Raw genomic sequence first — 19056 nt, 5'->3', positions numbered from 1 at the left:
GCCCTTTGGGAGGATACACAAGGTAATGGCAGAAATAGAAAACAGAAACATTAACACATAGATAAGAAGATGGATATTCTGGGTTTTTAACAACACATTCATGTTTGACATATATTAGGGGTTAAAAATGTAACCCCTAATTTTAACAACACATTCATGTTTGACATATATTAGGGGTTAAAAATTTTGGTTTGTATTACGTTCTTGCACACACCATTTTAAGCCCAGTTGAATATAGTTGGCTCAATATGGACCCAGGTCCTATCTTCAGCATTGAGACCTACATTTGATCAATTCTAGCCAGTTGGAAGCTGCAGTGTTATCATATTTCCAAATCTTCAAGTATTATTAAGTGCTAGAAACACAGTTGGTTTTATTCTAAAATCTTGTAGGAAGAGAAATGTAAATGCATTCAGTACAGTAGGAAATGTGTGGAGATATCTTTCTTAGAATAAGCCTTTAGAGAACATTCTCCTATTCTTTGTAAAATGAAGAAGAAATACTAAGGGCTTTGTCACATGGGACACACAGCACATGTTACATCTATGCAGTATTAAAGTTAGAAAATGTTCTGATCATGTTTATTATGATCTCTAACAAGCACAGCTCACTGATTGTCAATCCCAGCCCCAGCTATGCACCAAAGTCTTGAACTGGATCTAGTACAGTTCTGGGGCTAGGACTGACAAACAGCTTATTGTTAGCCTCAGCCCTGCATTGAGTTTGTTCAAGACTCTGGTGTGATGTTGTGGCCAGGACAAACAATTAGCTGATGGGAGTTGGGGGATGCAAGAATCAGCTCCTCTTCTTTCTCTTGTCACTAATTTGAATACACCACTTAGGGAATCTTTTGCCTAGTTGCCCAGTCCCACCTGCCTCTATAAACAGGGTTAGGCAATGCTGGAGGACTGCAAATTGTTCATATTTTCTCCATGATGACAGCTGAACATGTGTTACTTCAAACAATCTGGAGATACTCCTCCTGTAAAAAGTTGCAACTTTGCAGTGACACAAGTGCACTTAGCATGTGTTTTAGTGTTTGAACACTTGGATGTTCATATTTTAAATGCATTTAACATGTTCTAAGTGTAATATGCAATGTGGCCCTAACTTTTCCTGTATTCTATTCTTTCCTGGCAGTCATTACTTCCAATGATTGTTTTCTCTGGTTAGTCTTAAATATGTTCTTTGGCATGTATAATACATGCTTTCCAGTAGAAGAGGTGGTTTATCATTTAGTCTTTTAATATACGGTGAGAGGTGAGGGAAAAAAATGCCTATGAACTATTTTTGACATTAAAATTATTCTCATTGATTTTTACTGGAGACAGAGATCTCTCATAGAAAAATTGCAGAATGCCCTCAGACTTCCAGACAGGAAAAACAGTGGCTGATTAGGCACTTCGGTTCCAGAATGACAGCCAATTCTTCATTTACTGAGCATCATTAGGAAGATTTTGAACAGAGTTGAAGCAACTCCATGATATCTAAAAGAGTAATGTAAAAATCAAATGAATTGCAGCTCCTGGTCAGGAAATAGTCTCTGCTTGTTCCACCAAGTACTGAATATATCAGAGCTCTTCCCCCTTTGGGGGGATATTTTCATTTTCTTTTTACTTTTATTCATGATAAGAGAAATTATTAATTTCCATAGCTCTTTATTCTTTAGACTTGATCTTAAGAAAGATGTTGTAAAACAGCATAGATGTAAACCTGGGGAAAGACTGTTTTAAGTGGAAAGCTGATCGGGGTTTTCCTCTTTACAAAAAATATTGTTGTGATAAAAAATATATTGCAACTTTTCCTTTCTATTGTCAATCCCTAATACATTATTTTAGCAGTGATACACAGCGCTGACACTTCTTAGTGTTTTATTCACTTTTTGCATCTGTATTTTCAGTTACTTTATCTGTTCTTGAACTTTATAATTTGATAGTTCTGCCTTGCCAAGCAAAGCCCATTTTATAATATTGTATTTTTAAAAAGAATGACAATATGTTGCTTCAGTGCTATATGCATGTGTGACTAATTGTTTAAAAAAAGCAGTAGATGAAAGTTATTATTTTTCTGGGTTTTTACAGTTCCCAGAATGCCATGGCAGGGTAGGAGGGAGGACATGATTATTAATTGTTGTTATTACCACCATCAATGTTAGAAATGAAAAAAAAAAACAATTTTATTGTTATACAATTCAATTTAATAGGAATTTTTGATAAGTTGAGAAAATGGCAAATCAAATCAAAAGTTATTTCTAGACTCCTAACAAGCATTATAAACTAATTGATTCCATTCTTACTGGTTGACACACCAGCTGTTAATTGCTAAAGAAATAACAAGCATCCCAAGAGAGTGTTTCTTATCACACTACCTACATTATAACACCAGAAAGGAAGACTGCTTTTAAAACCAACCAGCCAAACATTCATAAATAAGAATTTCTGAAATAATAATAATCCTTCTCCAACTGGCTTGCTTCATAACCACACAGGCTGTCTGCATTAAACTGCCTGCACTGAACCATTTTCAGAGACTTATTGCTTAATTATATTGCATTATATGGGGCTGGTTTATGACAAGATAGCATACCTTTCTGAAGGAATTAGGCCATAAGCCACACTTTTAACATATCAAAAAGTAAGTTATTGAAGACCTACATGTCGGCTGTTCAAACTGAATTAACTAATGATTAATTTTATATTTAGTAGTGCAAGTAGGATATTTACAATAGCTTTTCAAACAAGTAAAAGGTTTCAGCACATTCAGTTGTCATATCAGATGATTATTTGATCATCTAACACTTCAATTTGTAAAAAGGGATGCTACTTAGTGAGTGTCTCCGTTTTGGTAGAGATGTGGGGTGTTCTGTTTGCCTGAAAACAATAATGGCTACTCACATCTTTCTGCATTTCTTTTGTCAAAAGTTCACACCTTCTCCCATTTAAGGATCTGGGCTGCTCCTCACAACCTTTCCTTCTTGATGTAACAGACATTCATCCTCTCCTTATTGACACCATTAAAGAAAACACATTTTCTCCATTGAAGCTTGTAAGTCTTTAATTGACTGTCTAAAGAAATCAGAAACATAGGGCTGAAAGAGACCTGAAGAAATTCAGACCAACTCAAGACAGGATCATCTCTGTCAGATGATCTCAAAGAAATATTTGTCTAACCTGCACTTAAAAACTTGCTGTTAAAGCTATTTTAAAAAAGTACTGCTTACAGCATTGTATAATCAGTTGACTTGCAGTCAGATTGCTTTTCTTTATATGTACTGGATTTCTCTCTTTTTCCTCCAAGGTGTAATAAGAACAGCTTTGCCAAACATGGATCGGGAGGTTAAAGAACAGTATCAAGTTCTGATCCAAGCCAAGGACATGGGAGGACAGCTGGGAGGACTAGCTGGCACTACCACTGTAAACATCACTCTCATGGATGTAAATGACAACCCGCCCCGGTTTCCGAAGAGTATGTTTTATTCTATGTTAAACATCAATTTCCAAATGAGTGTGGTTTATGATATCAATGTAAATAAACCTTTAAAAAGAATTAGAGTTGGAGGCCAGGCAGCAGGGGGACTAACTCATGATGAAATAATTTGAAATAGATTTTTTTATCCATTATGACTGAGGAAAAGAAATGATTTTACAGAATAGAAGGTCCAGTCATGCAGATTTTTCAATAAAAAAATGTATTGGCATTTTACAAGATCTGATCCAGAGCTGGTAAGTTGCACCTTTTTCTAAAACAAGAAAAAGAGGTTTTGGTAGTAATAGAATGTTCAAGCAAAGTGCATATCACTCTTCAAAGCCAGGTACAGATATTACATTTTTATCAATACAGGTGATCGGAAACTGGCCTATACCCATAACAGAAAAGAAGTTTGGCACAGAAAACAAGTCTATACCCAAAACAGAAGAGAAGTTTGGCATGCTTAGGCCCGTTTAAAAATGACGGAACCCTAGCTAAGATTTGTATCCCCCCCCACCAAGGGTGAATGTGTGTTTTGTTTGCTACTGATCTAAACACACCACTTACAGAAAAGTGTGTAACTTAGTACTATTTGACCTTGGGCTTTTTAAATGTCTGTACCTTGCCCAAATGACTTCTGATAGTAAAATCAGAAGTAGTACTGGTTCCTGTCTAAATACAATTCTTGTGAGAAGTGGGTTAAAGTCTGTTGCACCCAATTAACCTATCAAGGTTTATTCTGTTTTGGAAAATACTCTTAGCAGAAAAGTAGAGATCACGTACCAACAATTTATATGATTTAGTCTGAATTAGGCTTTTTCAGAAATGTGTTAATTTGGAAAAGGTCTGAATGAATTAGCACCTGATTTTCAGAAGTGTTATCACCTGCATCTCTCTTTGAAGCTTAGCAGAGTTGTGGCTGTTCAGCATGTCTGAAAAGGAGGTCCTTAAGAGTTTACTCAAAGTAATAAGCTTTGCAAACATTAAGCAATCCCAAGCCTAGGTAGTCACACCAAATTATTAGTTGCCAAGGACACATGAGTGACTGGTGCCTCCTGAATCTGGGGAGGCACTTGCAGAAGCCGCTGACCCTATTAGGGGTGGCACCAGCTCTACCAACAGCATCAGTGTCAGCTGTCAGGGTGGCACGTGCACCCCCTACCAGTCACCTATGCAAGGACACAAAGCAAGACATTCTCATATAATCAGAACAGTATATTTTGTAAACAAGTTGGAAATAAAATGACACTGCTTTCCCCCCACTATTTATATAGCTCTGAGTGTAATGAATTGCAAGTCTACTTTGTGAGGTATCCATCTTATATTGTAATTGCATGTTACTGGCCCTCAGTCAACAGGACCCCAAATCATAGAACCATACCTGTGTTGTTACAATAACATAATTTTCTCTCATTTATAAACATTTGACCTACCCTCCCTCAGTAGTGGATTCCATTACATTTTAGCAGAAGTCTCAGAACCAACAGAAAGCTCAAACAGAACTCTCTAGTGTGACCAATTCATAGCTCACAATATTCAAGTAACCTAATAATGTTCTTTTTTATGTCAAAGTTTCTGCACTCTTTGCTGTTATGGGCTTGAGTCAGCTCTTGAACTTATCTTACAATATAACTCTGTGGCTTAATAGGCAGAAGGCTTTGAAAGTGTAAAGAAAAATATATTAGCATCACATATGCCAAACAATGTTTTTTTCCCCACAGAGAAACAATGAGATTCTTCTTTTTTTACACCTCCATGAAGACAACCTTGAAAATTTTATTTAATGTATGTCCTGTAGTTATAACTTTTCTGTCCAATCATGGCTGTTTGGGAGCAAAATATCCCCAAAAGTTCAAGCTTGTCTTCTTTTCTATACCCTACTGGAATTCTTCTATTATATCAAATGCCAAAGAAACTAAATAATAGCAGTAGCTTTCAACAAAAGAGAAGAAGGAAATTTCTAAGATGAACATTGGTACTAGATATAAACATTTATTATGGCCTACAGCTAAAATATCAGAGGTTGGAATATTCCAGTGAATTGGGAGAGGCAAGGATTTTTGAAGGTGTTATATTTTATTGGACTAACTGCACAAAAAACTTTTCCTCTGACATAATTCCTGGACTACTATGAGTACAATGTCACTCCAACACGATTGAATTAGGATATAATTTATCAGGATAATCATTCACTGAAGCAGTCTATGTGAGGTATGTAACCCAGGGAATGTATCTAGGCATGGGAGGAGTAACGACTACTGTATCTAGGTATGGGAGAAGTAATAACTACTGAAGCAGAACAGAAAGAGCAAATGTTCTGGTTAATGGAAACATATTCAGACAGAGTAAAGGATTAAGTGAATTTAACTTGGCATGTCATGCACATGAACTTCTCAACAGCACACTATTGCATAGAGATAAAGACAAATGAAGATAAAGAAAGAAATAATTCAAGCGTCATAACTGCATTTTTGTTCAGTTGATTATTTTATATTGTTTTTCTTTTCCCCTTGAAAGTTTAGCTTCTTTTAATCAGGACGAGTGTTTAATAGGGTAGATTGCTTACCCACTGGGTTGTCACATTTTAGAAGTCTCTAGTGCCTAATCTCTGTTTTGTGTTAAAAATAAGCTTCACTATTAAGCCCAGTCCTGCAAGACCCCTGAGTGCTCTCAACTTGTTCAGTGTGAGCGGGGACACTCAGAACCTCACAGAGGTTGTTTGTTAATGGAGCAAGTAACCTAATAAGTTCCTGTGCCAAAGATGCTGCATGCCCTATTATATTATGGAATGACAAACTATTTATATAACAGGAAAAGGTTTAGACTTATTTTCTGTGTTTAACTAGAAGGATTATATTTTTTTCCAAAAAAGTAAAAGATCATATATTATTAATGAAGAAACTACAGTGAAAAACTACATATAAAATAAACTACATAGATAAATAATGCATTCCAAGTTTACCAAACACACACAAGAAAGTAAATATAACCTTTGTCTTGCTGAGGGTACCTTAAAAAATCAGGCAGGCTTAGATGGGCTATGAAATTCGAGTGCTGGAAGACCGTGGATTGATCATGGGTTTTTTGTTTTATATATATAACTGTGTTTTAAGAGTATTCAGCAGGGAATTCCCATGTTGCATATCTTTAGATAATGAGACGGACCAGTAAAAATAAAGGGGAACCTCCAAACTGTTTGAGCTGTAGGTATCTCTTGACCCACATTTCAGAAAACAAGAGAGTTCACAACAGAAGTCTGTTTTTATAACTGGAAGGAGGAATGGTTTTCATTACTACAAGTATGCCTCTATGGGGGTTTTCAATGTGTATTTTAACTAACCTATAACTGCCTTTCTAAATGACTTTACATCCTTCACAGACAAAGGGAAAAACAATTTGTAAACATTTTCATAGCCAAACATGCTCCCCTCTGTCCCCCCCTTAAAAAGAAGGATTTTTGTTTGATGGGAGGGAAAGGGGACTTTGTTCTAAATTAGATCAAGAAAATAATGTAATACCTCTCAGGTGAAAGGGAGGTGTCATATTTGTATGGAAAAGATGAATGAGAGCAATTCGCATTTAAATATTTATTTGGTGATTTTTCTGTTTAAAAAGGAACTGACACTCATTCTTTCCTAACTAGTAATGCATATGATGAATGGTTAAGAAAAAGAACAATTCAGCACATCCTGCCTTGGACCTAGTGGACTCACTCATAACACATTGGGTGCTAGATAGTTTTAAGGTAGCCTTGTGGATGGTTGTGGCTGATTTCCAACTGTTAAAATATGCTTCAGAAGAAGACTGATGGGTTGTATTTACTTCACCACTTAAATGACAAAAGCTGTATAATTAGCCAATATAAATTATACATTAAAGAATCAAACCAATTAAGTGAAGTGGTTAATTCATATTTGGTAACATTATTGTGCTTCAGCTTTCCTGTCTCTCTCTTCTGCTCAATTATGACAGAGTGAATGTGAAAGCAATTTAGAGAAATAAAAAGTTATATACAAAGCAATAAATGCTTATAGGAATTGTTTATTTCAAAGGAGCATTCTCTTTTTATCTTAATATAAGGGAAATATTATTTTTTTAGAAGACAAGGTCCAGCTACAAAAAAGGAGTAATTAAATACTCAAAAAGTATGCTGTTGTATTCTGATTTCAGCAAAATAGGGACTGCCATAAAATGTCTCTCTTGGAAGTCAGGTTAGTTATTTCTCACAATTTTGACACCCTCTTAATTAACTTTTTATTGAAAAGAGCTATTCAGATAAAAAAGAGTTTTATAAAATCATTTCCAAGTCAATAAACGGCTTATGACTCAGGCTGTTCTTTGTACTTTAAAAGAGTGATTTGAAATAGTTTGCATAAAAGCAAAATGAATTGAGAATTGGATGGTTTAGAGAATATTAAAGTGACATCAAGTCCTTCACCTTTTTGGTCCTAGCTGAAAATCTGAAAGTCAGATCACTGATGAACAGAAATTATTCTCTCAGGGGTGACTGGAGGCCATGTTTGTAATCTATTGATAGATTTGTAAAAGTTACTAGTAGAGAGGATTCCACATGACAAAAGACCTACTCTTGCCAGACTCCTTTCACAGGCATTCCCATGGAGACCCAGAAAGACTGCTTGCATGAGAAGCAAGTTCCAAAGGCACCAACATAATTCAAGCCTTTAATACATGTCTAAGCGCAGGAAAATGACTGAGTTACCCAGGGGTGAAAGGTGCCTCCTGAGTCTGGGGAGGCACAATTTGTGGGCAGGCCTGGGGGTGGGCCCAGGGGCAGGCCAAAAGCCCCATATCCACGCCTACACTTCTGTGCCACGGCTTAGTGCCGCCCCCCGCCCCCCCCCAATACACCACTGGCCTGCACGGCAAAAAACCTGTCCCATCCTGAGCAGTGCTAAGTCAGGGGTCAAACTTGGGGGGGGGGCACATATGCCCCCCCCCGTGCACCCTCGATCAGTCGCCTGTGGAGTTACCCTTAAGGCAAGAGGAAGTAGGAATTTACTGAACATTAGCTGTTCTACAATAACTACTTTTGTACACTCTTACCATGCAGAAACTGAAGGTTAAATTGTGGTAGCTTAGCTATGAGGTAAAAGGGGATGGAGATTTGCTGTGTACTAAGACTAAGTTATCACAGCTTTGCTTTTATGTGTTACTGGATATGAGCATGCACACAGGCAATAACAGTAGAGCAGCTGACACATTGTAAATCCGTTTCCCCTTTTACTTCCCAGTAACTCACCAAATAGAAAGAAAATGATTTTTTTTTTCATTTCATTGGCTGAGAGCTCTCCCATGTCACTGTCAAGGACTCAATATAAGGAAGCCTGCATGTTGACTGCGTTTGAGTTACTGCATGTATTCTGTGGATACAGCAACTTTCACATACACATCCTCTGCAGGCAAGCAATATAGGGAACACACCTATCTAAAGCAGTGAAATAAATGAAGTTGATAATTTACTAAATTTAAAAATATTGTTTATAGCTGCAATTTCAGTACCTGGATGAGAGAGTGGAAAGCGCAATTATTAAATTTGCAGATGACACCAAGCTGTGGGGAAATGTGGCTACATCTGAGGACAGGGAAGCATCCAAGATGACCTTGACAGGCTGGTCCTATGGGCTGAACGCAATCAGATGCAGTTCAATAGGGATAAGTGCCAGGTCCTTCATCTGGGTAGGAAGAACCTTCATCATACTATACAATGGGTGGTGGTTCACTGCCTGGCACTGCATCTGAAAGGGACCTGGGGGTGGCAGTCGACCAAAGGATGAATATGAGTAATCATTGTGATGAAGTTGCCAACAGGGCAAATAGAACTCTAGTGTGCATCAGCTGATGTGTTGCCAATAGATCTAGAGAGGTGCTCCTCCCCCTCTATTCAGTGTTGGTGAAGCCACGGCTGGAGTACTGTGTGCAGTTCTGAGCACCACACTTCAAGAAGGATGTGAATAAGCTCGAAAGATTACAGAGAAAGGGGCCTGGGGGAATAGGTCCTATGAAGAGAGACTCCAGGAACTGGACCTGTTCAGTCTGAGTAAGAAAAGACTAAGAGGTGACTTGATAGCTACCTACACGTATGTCAAGGATGAACACCAAGATCTAGGGGAACAACTCTTCACAAAGGCACTTTTTGAGAGGATGAGGTCCAATGGGCACAAGCTAGTTGAGGAAAGGCATAGGATAGACATAAGGAAAAACTTCTTTTCCGTAAGGGTAACTAGAATCTGGAACACACTCCCAGTAGAGGTGGTGCAGTCACCATTCCTGGAGGTGTTCAAGAGGAGGCTGGACAAGCACCTCATGGAGCTCATTTTAGCCCAGTTACCTCCTGCCCATGGCAGGGGACCAGACACAATGATCTTACAGGTCCCTTTCAATCCTTCTATTTTACGATTCTATGAAGTACATATCAGAAAAAAGCTGGGTTTTCTATTGCTTAAAAAGAATGCGTTCATTTTCTTTCAAAATTTTACTACTTTAAGTAAACCCTATTTAAAACATACTGAAAGTTGATTTTTCCCCCCACCTAATACCTGACTACCCTCTTCTTTCACTGGTCATGTAGGTAAGAGTCTGATTAAGGCCATATGGTATAACAAGGTAATTCAGATAACATGCACATGTAATTTTTCTAAAGGAAAAAATTGTTTGGTTCTACACTTTCCCTAGACCCAAGGAGGGTGAGATTGGGAGAGGCTGAGAGAAAAGCATGTTGAGATGCTGGTGGCCTGTGCAGCAGTTTCCCTCACAAGGGAAGTGTACAGAAGTTTGGTCTCCTGGAAATATTTTCCTGGGAGCCATTTAACTCTGATTGTTCCCAGGTTATTTTTCTCCCAAAGCAACCAATTTTTGCTCTTGGAGAAAAATCCTCAATGTCTGTACATCTATGGTTTCTCCTGGGAAAGTGGCTCCCAGGAGCATGTTTCCAGGAGACCAAACTTCTGTATACTTGTCTTGTGAGAGAAGCTGCTGCACAGGCCACCAGCATCTCAGGGCTGCGTTGTTGATTGTCATCTGTCACCAGAGCAGGCTGAGCTATGTGAAGAGGGCCCCTTTGTATCCCAGTGCTTATTTAGGGGTCTCTCGATAATTTTTTTCTACCAGGAAGACAAACCAGGAGAATTCTTTCAGGTCATTTGAACATGTGTACGCAGCCTAGGTCCACAGGCCCTCCCACACTTGAACTAAGGTATCCTACCTTCCACAAGATCATCTTAACTACTAGGCACTATTACAACCTAAGATGGGGCTTTCAAGTAGTTTCACATTAACCAAGCACGTTTTTTGTGATTAGGCAAATAAAATAATTGCCTGGCTGTAACCCTGAAAATGTATGGTGAAAGACAAAAAAGTGAAGGGCAATATGGTTTATCCATGCCTTTTTTGAGACTCAGTAATGCAAAGCCATGAAGATGGCATACAGTTTCAGCATTTGGTACTAAAGATTTGGTTGTAACTATATAAATCTTTTACTCACTTTTTATACTACCGGAAATGCTGTGATGACACCAAATAGGCTTTGGATTCATACATAAATATTCACAAAACATGTTGTACCACTACAGCATTTCCCCATGACCCATGCAGTAGTTCCATGAGAAAAGACTTACCCTCCACCACCAACCTTACTACATCCATTCTTTGAGTCAGTACCATTATACTGTACTCTGATTCACTACCTTTCTTAACTCCTCATCACTTCCCTGTCCTTTTAATCAGCTGCATTCAAAATATGTTGTGGTTGACATTTTCCTCAAACAAATAAATAGAACATTAATTTTGACCATCTCTACCTCTTCTACTACTACTGCATACTACTATTACTTCTTCCTGACCTCCCCAACATCTTCTCTTTCTTCAAAAAGCTGCTAAAATTATTTCTGTTACTCTTTGTTCTGGTATGCTCATTATCTTTGAATCCCGGTCTGGCTTATCCTATGGTACCACATTAAAGTCTAACTTCTTGTCCACATCATTCAAATATTTTACAACTCTGTTCTTGCTGCCTGTCAGCTCTTCTTTCTTATTGCTTGTCCTCACCCCTGCAGTCTCTGCCTTGCCAACAGTTTCAAGGTAGTCAAGTTAAGCAGGTTTGAGGACTGGAGTCTTACTTCATTAGCTCATTAGCTAGGAATTATGTCTTCCTATGCTTATGTAGGACTTAACATAGAAATAAGTCAACTGTTATTGAACCCTTTGTGTTACCAATTTAATGAATGCCATACAATAATTATTGTATAGCATTTACTGGTTAGAAGTTATTTTACAAACAACAACAAACAAATTCTCCCATCATACCTTGACATTAGTGGAGGATTTTTTCTTCTGTAACATGAGGATAATTGAGACCCAGGGCAACTTGCAGTTTTTCAAAGTCTATATAGTACATCTAGTTAATGCCAGAGTCCTGACTCAGTACTATGATCAGTACCCTAAGTCATGCATTCTCTCTATAAAAAAAGGATCAGGTGACCATGAACACTTGTTAGAAATGCACCTGCTTGTTTAGAAGTAAAAATAAATCATCCGATCCAGTATGTGCAAATGAACAAACATTAGGTCTTTATTCAGGTTTCCATTTAAATTAAAACCAACTTAATTACAGTGGAAGGAAATTAGAATTCCCATATCAGAATTTCTTAACCTTTCACAATGAGGAGATTTATCTCAAACAGTCTTGGGAAAAAATTCCTTTTGCTTGCCCTTGGTGGTCATGTATCAGTGCTGAGAATTCCTGATAAGCAAAACAGATCTCAATTAATGAAAATCCTTTTTAAACTGAAGAAAGACATAACCTGAAACACTTCAGAAAGAAATGAAGTAAGCCTGAGAGAGACAAATATTCAGGTAATGCAGTATCTCACATAGGTTTGATATTTGCTAAATTTTATGTCTGCTTTATTGCTGCTGATTTTTGTTTTTAGCTTTCACAAGCATGCCTATCTAGACAAAGCTTTCTAAAAGACCGTTTAAAGTATTGATTGAATGAAATAAAAGCCCTTATTACAGTATTCAATTGAGAACAACTGAGTGCTCAGCAAAATCAGACCAGGTAAACAAGAAGTAACTGTTCTCACTATTGGAACAGTTTTAGTATGTAGATAATTTGTCAATAGATAAAATATAGTAATCTTGTAGTTCTCAGAAACACAAAAATAAATATTTACCAAATAATAGTTAAAAGGTAAATATTATCTATCTATCATAAAGATTGGGTTATTAGCCTATACTTACCCCGTTTATTTTTCCCTTATCATCTGCTTTAAGTGGTAGCTGGCTATTAATAGCAAGATTTATAGGTTAATTATTTTTAAATGCTTTATTATTATAGTAGATTGTCATCATTAATAATTATATTTCACATCTGTTGCCTTCAGGTTGAAAGGTATAAACAGAAATACTTCAGAGAAATTCAGCAGCCTCTAGCTGAAAACCTGGCATTCATTCTACCCAAAGGCCTTTTCTGCCAGGAATGGTGAAGAAATTGGAAAATGGAGGGGTGTTTGGGGAGATGGAATGAAATTACCCATGTTAGACTCTCAGGGCACCACTCAAGAGCTAACAACATCACTTGATCTTTGATAGCAATGGGTAGTAAGGGGCAAAGATCTAACAGCGGGATGCTGTCTTACAGTGTGCTGAGGAGTTTGGTTCAAAACTGACTCAAAGGGAAGAGTTCCGCTTACTGCATCACTAATGCCATTCCCAGCAGCATCTGCTGTTTCCTGGGGTCTCCCATCCAAGTACTATTTCAATTTGGCCTTTCTGTTTCTGAACACTGTATTTATGTTTCTGGGAGCACTATGTTCATGAGGCTATAGTCCAAGGCAGTATGATTACAAACCATGTGCAGTTACATAAAACTAGAGTCACATTGGTTTAAATGGGTAGATTTTCAAAAATATTCATTGCCCTCAGTAAAAGTGAGATGTCAGATCTCATTCCTCAGCTAAGCAACTGAAAGAGGTAACTGGGTTTTCAAATAGTTCATTATTCAATGGTTCCCACTAAGAATAATGGGAATGGCTAGACACTAATGGGCTTTTCAGTCCACTTATTTACATATCTGTATGAGAACGGCTGAGTGCTATGCAATTGTCTGCTCTAGGTTGTTTATCAAACAAAGAAAGCCACAGAAGAGGAAAGGGGAGAAAGAGCGCTATAAGTGATCCTTTCAGAGTTTCATTCAGAATCTCTGAAAATGTGGCAACATTTTGCTTCTCACTTTTAGGAACTCACATTTAAGACTTTTGCTATCATTTTTATAAACAAATCATATTTGGGCATTTGAGACAGAGCAAATGTCAAACGATGTCAGCCCAATTTTATGAAATCATTTTTTCTGACTACATCGTACTTCAGACAGTGAAAACTTGTGGAGAAAGTAACAGAAAGTTTCAGGCAGGAAACTTGCACACAGTTAATAGTGGTATCTTTAGTTTGTGTTTTTGAAAAAAAATATTAGTAATTGTATAGGCATGTGTTAATTATTTGCTTCCTTGTATTTTGTGATTTTTGCTTTAGAGCTGGGGTGCAGAGTTTGTCAAAAGAACTTATATGGCACTGTACTAGTAGAGAAGATATACAAATCTTTCCCCAAGATATTAAGAAACTGTGTTCTAAATTGTTAACCAGAGCATCACAAATTCCAGCATCTAATCCTGACACAATACTTCACTATCTCTTTAGTATTTCTTGTACATCACATGATTCAAATTTTCTGGAAGGAATAAGCTCACTGATTTGTTTCTTGGTTCCATAGTACAGAATAGTAGCTTTTGACTCATGAAAGCTGCTGAGATGGTCAGGTGAGAAGTGTTATGGAGGATCCTTCTGAAGTACAGACTCAGCGTTCTCTGCTTGCTTCATGATGATATGTGAGTTGTGTTTCTCAGTAATAGATCTATCACAGATCCCTTTGAGGTTAAAATGGGAGTTAAGCAAGGTTGTGTTATTGCTCCAACACTCTTCTCAATATTCCTTGCCGTGATGCTACATCTGACCACCAACAAGCTTCTAGCCAGAGTGTAGCTAAATTACTGAATGGACGATAAGCTGTTTTACTTTAGCTGACTCCAAGCCACAATCAAGACCACTCTGATCTCAATCATTGAGCTCCAGTACACAGATGATACTGTAGTGTGTGCTCCCTTGGAAGAAGGCCTTCAGGCAATTGTCAACATCTGTACAAAGGCATACAAAAAAATGGGACTGACATTTAACATTAAAAAAACTAAGGTCCTCCTCCAACAAGCTCCTAATGAATAGTCCCCAGCCCTGGTAATCCATATCCAGGGTGAGACTTTGGAGAACATGAAGTATTTCCCTAACCGAGGAAGTCATCTCTCACAGAAGGCTGACATTAATGAAGAAATCCAACATCACTTCCAATGTGCAAATGCAGCCTTTGTACCACTGAAGAAATGGGTGTTTGAAGACTGCAACATAAGATCTGAAACCAAGGTCATGGTTTATCAAGCAGTTGTGATCCTCACCTTGCTGTACAGAGCTGAGACATGGACAACATGCAAGAGGCATCTAAACTTGTTGGAGAAGCACCATCAGTGCTGCCTGCAGAAGATCCTCTGAACCCAGTGGGAAGACAGACTTACCAATGTTAACATCCTTCTGCAAGCAAACACCATGAGTATTGAGGTGATAATCACATGATATCAACTTCATTGGGCTGGCCATGTCATCTGGAAGTCCAACTCCAGACTCCCAAAGCAAGTTTTATTCTCCCAACTCAGCCAAGTCATATACTTAAGAGGAGGGCAGAGAAAGTGCTTCAGGGATGTCCTCAAGGTCAACTTAAAAAAAAAGTAACATCACTTGGGGCTGTCCCAAATGGAGGAAGAATCTGCTTCAGGAAACTCAGTACTTTGGAACCTCACAACAATAACAGGAGATGGAAAAGCAGGAGCAGCAGAAACAGCATGTTGCAGACCAAATCAAGAATCCAGCGCCACCCACCCCACACAAAAACCTATGTCTGAGTTGCAATAGTCTCTCGATCCTGGACAGGCCTCATCAGGCATCTTCAGACACACAGGTAAGACAATTGTGGTAGACAATCATCCTTGTCTGTGAGGGATTGCTGAGGACAAGAAGACTGCAGAATACTACAGTCTGCCATCTGACAAGTTTGGGTCACCAGGAGCATATAATGCCTGTGCTCTAGAGTCTACAGTAGCTTTCAAGAGCTTTCTGGGCACAATTCAATGGGTTTGTTTTTTTTACCAATAAGCCCCTAAATGGCCTGGGCTTTATGTACCTAAGGGTTAACCTTCGCCCTTATACCCCATCACAATCTGTAAGGTCAGCTGAGAAAGTACCATATGCATATACCATCAATGGGCCAAGTTGGTTTGGTGAAAATACATGGGAGGTTGTTCTGAGGTTGTTCTGAGTAGCTGCCTCTGTATTCTAGTAGGAGTTTATCAGGCAAAGCTAATCTGGGATACTGTTTAGGGAGAGGTTGCCCTACACTTTATTTTACTACTGTAGTGTTTTTTATTAATTATTTTGTTTCTTCTATTTTACTCTCTTTCATAAGTTTTTTCTGTACCCTCATAAGGAAGGATGGCATAGTCATCTAATAAATAAATAAGTAAAGAAAGAAAGAAAATAGTAAACTTACAGAAATAGCACCAACAGAGCTGGGTCATATAAATACCAGTTACTATCCTTGATGAATATGGGAAGAGAGGAGGAACAGTTTTTCTTCATGATTACCTCTTGAATTTTTGTAAAGTATCACGAACTTCTATACTTTATACATGACATAATGGGTGCATCTACATGAGATACTAACTGTGCAGCAGCCTAATAACACTGCACAGTCGTGTGCCAGGCAAAACCTGTGCTAATATGCTACTGCGCAGTAGTATTAGGCTACTGCACTGTTAGTGTCCAAAAGAACCAATCTGCTGGCACTGCTGCGCAGTAACACAAGTTATTCTGCATTGATTTAGTACTTGCTTATCCAAGTATTAAAGTTAATGGGTATTAACTATGGTGCATTAATGAAAGTATAGATGCAGCCAATGTTATTTAAGTAGAAATATCTGGATAATCTTTAGAATTAAAAGAAAAAAGTTGACTCTATTTGCTCTGCTTATACAATTATTGTTTAATATGTCTTTCTTGTTGAAAGAATATTCTAAGAAAAGTTGTTATACCATAATACAAAATTAATGCCAGTGGAACCATTTCCAGTAGAAAAGAATAAGGCCATTATTTTCAACTGGTCACTTATCTGGTAGCTGTATAATGATTATGAGATTAAAAAATATCCTTTTCCCCAAGTTCCAAGGAAGGCTTGATTCAGTAAGTACGACCTGAGAATGTCTAGGATCACTGACAGGACAGGGACTTACACAAAATTCCATTGCTTCCACAACTTTCTTTCAAAAAGCATAAGAAATGGTAGTGACATTCTCAGGGGTTGGAGCACTGACCTAACAAAGTTGGAGACTAGGTTCAGTTCTTAATACAAACCAAGAAAGTTCAAATTCATATTTCCCAACTCCCAGGAGAGGGCCCTAACAACTAGGTACAAGTTATTTTTGGGTGGAGCACTTTCTAACACTCTGGTTATAGCTGTGCCAGTGTGCAAAATTAATACAAGCTGAATGGAGCCAGAGAGTGAACATGACTGAAATGTAGTGGCTAGCATGTCAGGAGTCCGTGATTCTAAAGATGGTTTCTTGTATTTTATCTAACATCTTTTGAATGAAATTATGTCTTTTCTGCATTCTATTGGAAGATAGGAGTTGTAGTTTGAATACCCTCAGTCAGCTGAGAGCACTGAACCCACATTTCCCACTTCCTGGACAAGCACTCTAATCACTAAGATATTAAAGTGGGAGAAGAACACCACCACAATCTTCTGCATTGTTGCAGGTTCTGTATCCTTGTAGGAAAGAATTTTGAATAAGGCTAGGTGATAGGACTAATCCCTGACCTCAGAGTGTCCTACTAGGTAGCTTTTGGAAACATGGTGAATTTAAACATGCAGCCTGGAACCCCTGAGAACTACTGAGGCTCTCAGCAATTCTGAGTATGATGAATTTAAATGACGTCCTGCTTCTATTTTCTATATGCTATTTTAAGGTGCTTAACTCAAGCTATGAGTAATACCAGCTGTCAATAGGACCTTTTTATATGCTCAGCATCAGATACTGGTTTGGCCTAAATATCTTTTGACTGATGTCTATCTGCTATATCCTGCAGTCCTTATTCCAAAAAAAAAAAAAAGACACCCACCATTTTTTTTCTTTATTAAACCATGTGGAGAACAGAGTTATAAAAGCAGTTAATGAACTTGGTTATTTTGTTAAATTTCAAATGATAGGAAAATGTACTAGTTTTCATGCATTTGGAAAAGGGGGACAAAAACCAGAGAGAGAGAGAGAGAGAGAAAGAAAACACTAAGGCTATGTTCCCACAGAAATCTTGTTTTCCTGCCAGCTTGTCTGAGGTGTTGCTAGAAAGTCTGGTCTTTCCAGGTCCATAGTTCCTGGGGTATCCTTACAATATGGATTGTTTCAATGTAAGGCATGCTAGAGGTCCCAAACTGTCCCCAGGGCTGCCCCGCCATGCAGACTACTTCACAGTTGTGATAGGATACCCTTGTTCCTTGACTGAGAGTCTAGCAGGCCTGGGCAATTGAGACCTTAGCTGGAGTTCTCAGCCTAGAACCCAGGGGTTGGCAACCCCCAACACGTGTGCCATTAGTGGTAGGTGAAGACATTTTCTCCGGCATGCCAGGAGGCATGCAAAGAAATTGTGTGTGTGTGTGGGGGGGGTTGTTTTTTTTAATTTGCCACTCTGGGCTCTTCTGTGCAGAGAAGCCTTTGGTTGGTAGGCTGGGGTGCAGCTCTCTCACCAGGGTGGAGCCAGAAGAATGCAGGCAGGCAGGGATGCTGTCTGTGTTCTACTGCCCCTGCCCCTTGCTCCCAGGCTGTGCCCTCCAGCCCAGCTGTCCCCTGGAGGGAGCTGCCCAGGCAGGCAGACACCCTGTCCCACCCGAGGCAGCAGTGAGGTGCCAAGTGAGGGAGCCGGGTGGTTGGGACAGGGTCTGGGTAGCGTGGGGGGAGGCGCCACGGACAAGTCAGCCTGGTCGGGCCCTTAGGAAGGCGGAGTCTGGGCAGGAAGTGGAAGCTGCCCCGGGTCTCTGTGGTCTTGAGCTGTGGTGGGCAGGCTGGTGGGGGTGCCCAACGGCACCCATGGTGAGGCCTGGCCCGGCCTGCACAGCTCTGCAGGGATGAGCTGCAGCCACCCTGCGGACGTGAGGATGCTGCCTGGCTGGGGCAGGACACCGGGCTCGAGAGGCTTCCATCTCTGGGATTGGCCTCACTGCATGCTGGGCACAGTGCAGGCAGGGCAGAGACATCCCCGATGCAGGGGCCTGGCTGTGGGAGCCCCCCGGAGCCTGGGAAAAGTCACTGCGGCTGCCTCAGCCTGTCTGTGTCCCGGCCTTGCCCACCCACATTTCCCCTCAAGGGGCCAGGGCTGGGGCAGGCACTGCACAGGCTGGGGCAGGCACTGCAGGCTCCTGGC

General features: G+C 39.3%; 1 protein-coding gene across 2 annotated transcripts in view; it reads left to right on the top strand.

The window, feature by feature from the left end:
* Positions 1–19056, top strand: part of CDH12 (cadherin 12) — a 242827-nt gene that overhangs the window by 139691 nt on the left and 84080 nt on the right. For both annotated transcript variants that reach the window (XM_006037154.2, XM_025193592.1), the window contains one exon: positions 3298–3465. In XM_006037154.2, coding sequence (XP_006037216.1) covers positions 3298–3465 — 168 coding nt within the window. The remainder of the gene's footprint in view (positions 1–3297; positions 3466–19056) is intronic.

The sequence above is a fragment of the Alligator sinensis genome, unplaced genomic scaffold (assembly GCF_000455745.1).
Source record: "Alligator sinensis unplaced genomic scaffold, ASM45574v1 scaffold947_1, whole genome shotgun sequence".
In the NCBI taxonomy this organism is placed as follows: domain Eukaryota; kingdom Metazoa; phylum Chordata; order Crocodylia; family Alligatoridae; genus Alligator; species Alligator sinensis.
Note: the sequence above shows the minus strand (reverse complement) of the source record. Positions and strands in the feature narration are given on the sequence as shown.